General features: G+C 33.1%; 1 protein-coding gene across 1 annotated transcript; it reads left to right on the top strand.

Moving 5' to 3' along the window:
* Positions 1-5,947: 5,947 nt before the first annotated feature.
* Positions 5,948-10,049, top strand: LOC139897952 (NADH dehydrogenase [ubiquinone] iron-sulfur protein 8, mitochondrial). Its single transcript, XM_071880668.1, has 8 exons — positions 5,948-6,111; positions 6,445-6,541; positions 7,414-7,467; positions 7,554-7,645; positions 7,736-7,849; positions 9,005-9,072; positions 9,159-9,270; positions 9,652-10,049. The coding sequence occupies exons 1-8, from the start codon at positions 6,058-6,060 to the stop codon at positions 9,745-9,747; spliced, it is 687 nt and encodes a 228-aa protein (XP_071736769.1). The 5' UTR covers positions 5,948-6,057; the 3' UTR covers positions 9,748-10,049.

Below are 10,049 nucleotides of genomic sequence, written 5' to 3'. Positions count from 1 at the left end.
TGTTATTCCTAGTCTTTCGTTCATATAACTGTTCAAGCTTTTTCCATAAGGCTTTAGCATCAGTCTCCTCAGTAATATGGTTCACTACATTATCATCAACCCACTGCCGAATATACCCACATACTTGTCTATGAAAAATTTTCCATTGAGCTTCAGACTTACCCTCAGGCATACTCTCAGTAAAAACAGGTAAATAATAATCTTTCACATAAAGAAGATCCTCCATTTTACCTTTTCAAACATGATAATTTGAACCATTTAAACTAACCATCTTACTTGTATTAGCTTCCATATTTCACACAAGTCAATCAAATAACCTTAAGCTCTAGATACTAATTTGATGGGAAAAATAGGTCACAACGGACAATCTACAAAGCGGAAACAAACCCGTTTGACCAACACTTTCTCGACCCGTATGAACCCGTGAGGATGCTAACAAACAAGCTATACCAAATCCAACCCAAATCAGTAGCTAAACAATACCAAATCAGTAGCAAATCAGTAGATAAGCAATAATCAAGCACACAATACACATAAGACTTTTTACGTGAAAAACCTCTCAAAATCGAGAGTAAAAACTACGGGACTCGTAAGCCACTTAAACTTCACTATCATCAACAAGGAGAGCAATACAATAATTCTTCTCTAGATCAACTAGAGGCATACAACATCATTATACTCTTGAACAACAATAATCAACAAGTATATGAAGAAATTAAAAACAAAAGATGAATGAATCACCCAATAATCTGCTCTCTGTTCCAGCAGCAAAATCACGACCTACAGACCTTATTGGACGGATTCAACGGTTGAAAATGTTGGCACTGATGTCAGGAAGACACAGCCCAAAAATTGTGAAGATTCAACGGTCGGATCTTCGGGGATCGTCTCTTTTCTGAGCTGCTGTACACAAAAACGGGATTTGAGGTTTTTCTCTCTTTTTCTTGATTGCTTTCTGATCTCTCTCTTGATAGTCAAAGAACAGCTGCACACAACTGATTCAAATAATGCACCCATATGTTGACCAGGTCAAACTTCATCTTGGGCCTAAATTTGTTGGGCTTGAGCTAGAGATAAGTTTACTCATATTTAAAAACATATAAAAAACCCAACAACAATTATATCTTTAGATCTATTACAAATTTAAATCTTGTTTTTTGCTAAAAAGTTTACTCTGGATAAGATTGTCAGAATTTTCGAGGGACCACGCTTCATAAGTTAGTACTGTTTTCTTTGCTATGTTAGAGTTTTTTCAAGAAAGAAATGAAATGAAGAGAATTTCAATTTAGAAGAAAAATTAGACAAAAATTATCCATACACTTCATTTCCTTTCTTTTCTATCATAATTCAAGAACACATTTTTTCTTCTTAATTTCTTTCTCCTACCCTTCATTTAACTACAAAATTCATTTATCTACAAAACAGAACTCTGTTATAGAGCTTTAGAAAATCAAAGTCAGTGAAACAAGACTCAAGAAATCAGTACTATTATTTATTAAGCATGTTGCTTATTTATAAGTAAATTTGACTTAAAACTCATGTGTTACACATAAAATGTTAAATGTACTAGATTTTTTTATGGTTATGAAAATAAATGTATGAGAATGAAATGAAAGACAAGATTTTTTCGTTTGCAGTACCTGGAATCTTTAAGTGCCGAATCAATTCTCTTTTCGATGCAGGAGAAGAGTTTATTGTTTGATTTTATTTATATATCTTTACTGAATTACTGGTTATGGTTATGTTATAGATGTAGATACTTAGTTAAGTGACCCGTGAAATCACGGGTTTGTTTAAGAAGAACACAAAAAAAAATCAAACAATTTTCGTTAATTTTTATTATAATACTTTACCTATATATACAGTTTAGTACTTAATTGACTCTCAGTTGTACTTTAGCTATTTGAAACATGCTTTCATAAACATGTCCAACTTATCACTTGTGAATCTAGGCAATTGTAAACTCTAACTGACCATGTATATACACATTGTAGGGAGTAGTTGATAAATGCTAAGTATAAGAATAGAGAGCATTAATTCCGACCTTTATATACATAAAATGATGACTTGATGAGTTATGCATACTCTACATACAAATATTACATAATGATCGTGGATATACTAAAGACTATAAATGGCTATGGGTTGATTTAAAAACCCATGTTGAAGAAGATCATCAACTTCGTCACGAATTTCAGTATTACAGCTGCCCAAAAGAAAAACCGCCTGGAAGTCACAGGACCTTTAGTACTGTACTCTATCCTCGAACCAGCAGCCTTCACGCCAAGCAAGACCGCCCTTGTCCCTTTCCTTTCTCCATTCCGCCTCCTTCTTTGCTTTGTTCCAATAGAAACTGCGGTCAATGATCAATTGTGCACATCCTTTTTGGATGGTCGGTATAGAGTGAAAGCATACAAACATAGACTTTGTGACTGACTTCGCCGTATAAGCATATCTTCACTGAAAGTCATTAGGGATGCTTTTGCCCATGCCATGAATGAGAGTGAGTCCAGTCCATCTTCCTTCCCTGGATATGCTGTGTCCTCTACATTCGCTTCGTCCCCCGCTTTTGACTCCTCTACTGCGCAAAGATTTTGATCCCCCGTTTAGTGAGTCGTGAAAGCACCTACCTTATGTTTAGACGTATTGGTTTCAGTTAAAAACTATAAAGACCAACTGACCCAGACAAATAGCAACAAAATTTAAATTAGCACCAAACTGATGACTTGATTACATGTATACATGACAAAACTCAAACCTGTTGCTCTCATCAATTCATAAAATATACATAACGTAATTTAACAAACAAATTCCAAAATTCTTTATTAAGCTTCACGACTGGTAAAAAATGAGAAGGGTCCAGAGTCAAAAGTTATAGCTTTTACAAAGATCAATTTCTATATATACTATTAAAAGCCTCAATTTTAGTCGTTTGACTAACCTAAACGACACCCACCTCAACCTTCCAAATTTACAACTCAACTCCCTAAATTTGTTTCAACTAAAAAGGAAGGATGTGTTAACCTAAATGTCCTGTGTGCGGGCGTCCGAGTACAATGATAAAAAGAAAATGCAGCGATAGCTTCTTCGTTTCAGCTTTAAGCCCCTTGCAAAGAAAGTTTTTATTAACAAAAGTTATAAGGTTTTTTTCCTGTTCAAGTTACACTGAAGAGCAAGTAATCAAACCCAAACTCTATTGTACGCAAGAACCCATTTGATATGGAATGAGTACCCAAGAAACCAATAACTGTAGGTACAATGTGATATTACATTTCATAAATTCAATGACGAAATGAAAGAATAAAACATTAAAGTTTCATAAGTGACATTGGTTTACATACATTAAAAGTATATTCATTAACTTAATCAACACGACCATAAGTAAATGGGTCAAAATTATCACCTTTACAAAACTATACAAAAATTAAATAGAGAACCTAAGGTATACACCTACATTCTTCCTTCCGGCTTCCTAGTGAGCATGATTCAATTTTTCGAATTAGACCCAACATCAAATCGAAAAGCAATGAATAGAAATTAACTAAGCAAATGTTCTGCCTATTGTAATTATCAAAACAAGCTTATATAGTCTTCTAATACTCTATAAAAATAAACTTATATAGTCTTATAATACTCTACATGTTCTGCCTATTGTAATTATCGAAAACCAATGAATAGAAATTATTGAAATCCTGAAGATATGAAATTGAAGGGTGATCATTAGTAATTTTATTATTGAAATTATTACACTGTATCTGCAATGAATAGATATTATTGAAATCCTGAAGATATTAAATTTTACCTACGATAACTGCATGACAAGGCTTGCTTCTCGAGTCCTGAAGATATGAAACTGAAGGCTGATTATTAGTAATTTTATTATTGAAATCTTGAATTTCTATATTAATGGCCACTTTTGGCTTTTTCATAGGCCTATACTCTTGTTCAAAATAATATTTGCTTAAAGAAGCTCAAAATCTAAATATGCAACAAATCAACATCATAGATTGAAGTCACTTTCTGTGAATATAAACAAACTGCATTTTACTAAATATGCTACAACACTATCATGGAGTATATATTTTTATATTTAATTAAAAAAAACCACAAATACATTCCAATTCTACTCTACAGTTTACAGAACCTACAACAAGAGTTTTCTTCTCATTATAGTGTCTGCAAAACGAACACCAAAGAGGCAAAGACTGGTAAAAAGGAGAAGTAAGCCACCGTTTTGATTATCGATGTAAAATCGGTAGTCACAACTAAATATCATACAATGAGTTGGAGGTCTTCCAAAATGTTATATAACGAATACAACTTTCTAAATCATTAAGTTTGTGAATTAATTATATTTTGTTAACATAATAATTATTTTATAAAACACTCCAGTTGGATAATACATAAAATTAACAAATTATCATATTGACATCATCATTATCTCCACTTCTAACAACAACCGTGCAAAAAATCATGAATTTATTAGAATATTAAAACATTCACAACAAACATCAAAATCCTACATTTCCAAAAAACTAAATGGATTATAGCATTAAATACCAACCATTCAAACTCAAATCTAAAGAAAAAACCCTAACACCCAAAATCAAGTTGTAATCGATATACAGGGGAATCTATTGTGTACTAATAATTACCATAATATAAAAATGTTAAAGAAGAAGTACTAGCAACGGATTGCGACAACGACGATAACGACGACAACAATTTTGTAACCCCAAACCCTAATATCAACAACAAATCTCCATCTCCAATCGCTATAGAAAAAAACAACAATGAACACTTCTTTATCATGAACACTTGATAAAAATTATCAATCTCAACAAAAGATGATACAGGAGTCGATGGATTTAACTGGAGGAGATGGTGAGAAGAATATGAAGCGATTGAACCGTCGCTTGAAGCAACGACAATGAAATTAGGGTTTTGGTGAGTAGGAGATGGTGAGAAGAGTGTACGGAGTATACTGAGAGAATGAGATTATCCATGCTGTAGAAGAGTAATCCTCCTTAATAACTTATACGGAGTATTTTTATAACAGATAAATGACATAAATACCTTTTGATTTGGAAAAAAGAAGCGTATCTTCAATTATAAAGATTATATTTTTAATTGTAAATTAAATGATTAATGATGTCATCTAAGTTGCTTAGATTTTTTATTTTTTTTAATGAAGAAAAAAGCTTATTTATGATGTTATCATGCTAGAATTTTAATAGAATTTATAGATCATATTTTTTTAAAAGTTCTAAGCTTTTATATTTGTTGTATAGAGGATTTTTTATCCTCTCTCCTCTAGTTACTTCCTAGAGTGAGATTTCTGATATATTTGCTAAAAATAATAATTTCTCTTTCAACTATGGCATAAATATTTTGGTAATTTAATTATTTTACTGAAAAGGTTATGTATTTCTTAATAACGCAAGTAGTAAACGTCATAATTAAATTGTAAATATAAATAAATCTTCAAATTCTTGATAATGTTTTTTGTAAAGTTGAGTTTGAAATCACTGACGGGGATGGAAACCACCCACCCGATCATTGTCCACGCACACACGCATTTTCGGGGGAAACCCGAACTGCATAACGAGGTCCTGATCCATCAATCCATACGGGCATGTGAATCGGGTCGAATTCTTGCGTACGGGACGATAAAACCTTCCTTACAAACTTAATTTTCGAAGCCAGGGATCAAACTCCTGACCTCCAACCGTGTCCAATATCGGGTTCAAATTCTTGATAATAATTTAATAGTAAACCATTGTTTTAGCTTGTAGATAATTAAAACATCAATAACTTCATAATCAAACTACCAGTTTTAATTTTGGTTAGATATCTGATTTTTTCTAATAAAATTTCTAAACCAAATACACCGAGCAGAATATATCGAATTACTTAAGTAAACACCTATCAACCTATAATTTAACTGTACAAAACCGGTTCGCATCAGATAAACGTGGCCGGCCGGTTCATTACAAGCTACTGCCATTAACGTCTTGTTGAGTTCACCATCGAAATCAGCCCAAAAATTTGCAGAAAATGGCCGCAATCTTAGCACGCAAATCCATCTCTGCTTTACGCTGTCGACAGCTGGTAAGATCTATCTCATTCTTTATCACGAACACAAACAACCTCACAAAATTTCTGCAAGGATATCACTTAAAATCGCAGAAATCGAATCTGTTAGGGTTTTGAATTAGATTCACACGGTTGATCAGCTATTATTCTCAAATTTGTGACGTATTCAATCGATCTAATCATCCTAGACAAATTTTTTAGGGTTTGAAATGATTTTATCGAATTATTTTGATTTATTTTAGTCCTTGGCCGAATTGAATGTCATCGTGGTGTCCGTACAGTCCAAATTGTCTTCTGAATGTAAAGTAGTAAGTTTTCATGATGATATATTTCTTCGTTGAATGTCAGGCTGTTGCAGGACAAGCTTTGAAGGGTCCTAATATCTGTGGGACAGTTTCCGGTGCACGGACGTTTGCAACTAAGCACTCGTTTTCCACTGATAAAGGTATATGAGTTATTCTATTATTCGAATGGTGAATGGTGATGTTTTCGATTCATGTTTACATTGCATATGTTGATGTGTATAAGTGTGTACGCCATTTTGTTTAAACTATATAGGAGAAATTATTACGAGTACTTTGATTTCTTTTAGGATTAAATTTCGTAAATATGTTATTGAGCAATAAGGCAAGACCCTTGTTGCTCGTTTCTTATGAAGAATTTACACAAAGTTTCTAACAATTGTTTTGGCTGAGCAGCCTGACCTAGAAGTTCGTGTGTTATGGATAAGTTTTGTTGCTTCTAGGTCTAATGATTGTTTCTGCTTTTGATCAAGATTAGGAATCTGTGAACAAATGCACGTGTTTGTTATCGTAGAGATTAGTTCCTTGTTAAAGAAGTTGATAATCCATCTTCTAGAAATATATTTGTATCGTACTTGGTTATTGGAAGGGAATTTATCAAATTGGATTCTATATTCAATGATCAAGTGGTGGTTGTGTATTCAGTTATCATGTACAGAATACCTTCAATTATATTATATTTTGTAATGTTAGCCATAAATTAATCAGTGAAAGAGGTTATTACTTAAAAAAACCCAACTTTCCTATTCACATTGCCCAATCTTATGAATCAGAAGCCTCCTTTCCATCAAGTTTTAGATAGCCTGTTTGGACTTGTTAGAAAAGGGATTAGCGGCTTAATGCATGGATTTGAACTTTGCAAATTCCTGGCTTGAATGTGTTCAAAATAATGTGTGTAGGGTGGGCTTGTTTACTTTCCTCCACTTAATGATCTGTCTTTTTTTTTTTTTTTTTTTTTTTTTTTTTTTTGCATTACTGTCTAACTGTGCCTGACTCATCCCTGACCCAATTATAGATGATGAAGAAAGAGAGCAGCTTGCAAGGGAGATCTCGAAAGACTGGAGTTCTGGTACGTCCAACAGTTTACTTGCTACCTTTATAGTCATTCTCAGCTATTTTATGCAACTTATAATATTGATTTTATACCATGTTTAGTGTTTGAGCGGAGCATTAATACACTCTTTCTGACTGAACTTGTTCGAGGTTTGTCTCTAACGCTCAAATATTTCTTTGAGCCGAAAGTTACTGTAAGTTTTTGACAACTACTTTATTGATATCTTTTGCTTGTTAATCGAATGCTAGCTACTTAAAATTGATTTGTAATTGTTCATTTGTAGATCAATTATCCATTTGAGAAAGGTCCTTTAAGCCCTCGCTTTCGAGGAGAACATGCTCTTCGACGTTATGCAACCGGAGAGGAGCGTTGTATTGCTTGCAAACTTTGTGAAGCTGTAAGTTTTGTTATTATAATCAGTTGGTACTTCATATTTCTGATCCTCATGTTGCAGATAAGTTTTAAATTATAAATTTCTATGGACTGATTTGTAATCCGATAAATATATAAAGTTACCAAATAATTTAATCGCTTTAAACAAATTTGCATCAATGCTGAGTGTGGTAATCAACTGTCTTTAGTTGACATATCACTTTTGGTTCAATATAGTGGACTAGTGGTGCCATTTAACCCAATTATATTAGAACAGGTTTAACCCGGTCGAACATAATTGATAATCGGTGAAATGGGTATACTAGTTAAAACTAGCCATAAAGAATATGGATTGTAAGTCACCTAATATATATTCAAATGTTTACATGATAATTATTTTAAATTTATATTTGTATTGACGTTTCTGCTTTTGATCATACCTAGCAAATTAGTTATGGAAGAGTCTTCATTTATCTTGTGTTCACATTTAGTGGTTTTTACACGTCTAAATATTTAAAATTACAAGAGTAATTAAATTTATTGCTCCCAGTAGTCCAAGACAGCTTTTTGTTTACACATGAAAACTATAACGGTGTATTAATATTAAGGGTTAAAGCTATAAATAGGTTATATCCTTTCACTTTTGTTCCAATGTAGGCTATATACCCCAAAAATACCAGTGTAGGCTATATACTTTCAAAAAGTGTACTAATATGAACGGACGAAACTTTTTAACTGGATAAAAAACTCAACGATGCCGTGGCATCTTTGTAGAGAATGACGTTGGTGATACATCGGAACAAATCATTTTTTATATAGCTTACAGCGGAACAAAACTGAAAGTATATGACCTATTTGTAGCCATATAAAATGCAAAAAAAATGTTAAATAGTTAAGTTTACCAGTTCAGCAGGTAACCAGTCACCAATAGCCTACATTAGAACACTTTTTGAAAGTACATAGCCTACACTGACATTTTTTTGGGTATATATATATCCTACATCCTACATTGGGACAAAAGTGAAAATATATTCATAGTTTTAACCCTAATATTAATGCATCTCAATGGTCACACTATCAACAAACTTTTGATTCATTAATTTGTTTCATTTGCATGTATTTCTATTTCTGTTGTCTTATTATTGGCATAACCTTACCAAGTAGTATTCAATGTATATAGATATGCCCGGCGCAAGCAATTACTATTGAGGCTGAAGAACGAGAAGATGGGAGCCGTAGAACAACCAGGTGAAATAATGCTTGCTAGTTTCTTCTCTCTCTCTCTCTCTCTCTCTCTCTCTCTCTCTCTTATACGCACTGTTTAAATCTTACAGGTATGATATCGACATGACAAAGTGCATCTATTGTGGATTTTGCCAAGAAGCATGCCCCGTTGATGCAATTGTTGAAGGGCCCAACTTTGAGTTTGCTACTGAGACTCATGAGGTTAGCATCACTATCCTACCACCTAATGGTTATTTTTCTCATTTACAAATGAAATGATTAAAAATACCAGCTTTAAAACTAGAAATCATTTACTTATGAACTGGTAATTGGGTTGTGTTCTGCTTTAAATGGGTTAAATATTGAAAAATTTAGCTACAATGGATAAGGTCATTTAGAATATAACAATTTTGTAAATTTTCTTTTTTAAATGGATAAAAGATTTTCTTGGCCAACATGTAAAATGTTGCCTCTACTTCCAACGTCTAATGTTATTGTTCTGCAAAATGGGTGCTGTAGAAAACTGAGCGCCATTGTTTGACTCAGTCAATCAGTCACCAATTCTATATGCCTTTTGCCCTGATTTGTATATTATCATTGTAGGAACTCTTATACGACAAGGAGAAATTGCTCGAAAATGGGGATAGGTGGGAAACCGAGATTGCCGAGAATCTTAGATCTGAGAGCTTGTATCGGTAAACAGCATTCATCGTAATCTGCTGAGAATAAACTGAAGGTGTTGTGTAATATGTTGTATCGTCTGCACAATCTACATGCATTGAGTTTGTAGAAAGGTCAAAAAATCGTTGGTGACAATAAATGAATGTCGTGGCTTATGTTAAGTCAATATGCATGCAAATGAAGAGTTATTGTTTTGTAATTCTTTTCTCAAGGTACGATGCTTTCAAGATAACTCCATATATTCTGATATATGAACAGATTCGGTGTAGATTTTGAGACTTTACCATATGGAAAATTGTTTCTTCTCCTTATTCGAATTT

The sequence above is a fragment of the Rutidosis leptorrhynchoides genome, chromosome 3 (genome assembly GCF_046630445.1).
Source record: "Rutidosis leptorrhynchoides isolate AG116_Rl617_1_P2 chromosome 3, CSIRO_AGI_Rlap_v1, whole genome shotgun sequence".
NCBI classification, from domain to species: Eukaryota; Viridiplantae; Streptophyta; class Magnoliopsida; order Asterales; family Asteraceae; genus Rutidosis; species Rutidosis leptorrhynchoides.
This window is presented reverse-complemented; position numbering and strand designations above follow the sequence as displayed.

Coding starts and splice junctions, on each gene's coding strand:
- LOC139897952 (XM_071880668.1), top strand. CDS start 6,058: ATGGCCGCAATCTTAGCACGCAAATCCATCTCTGCTTTACGCTGTCGA. Junction 6,542..7,413: donor CTCGTTTTCCACTGATAAAG/GTATATGAGTTA, acceptor ACCCAATTATAG/ATGATGAAGAAAGAGAGCAG. Junction 9,271..9,651: donor TTGCTACTGAGACTCATGAG/GTTAGCATCACT, acceptor TTATCATTGTAG/GAACTCTTATACGACAAGGA.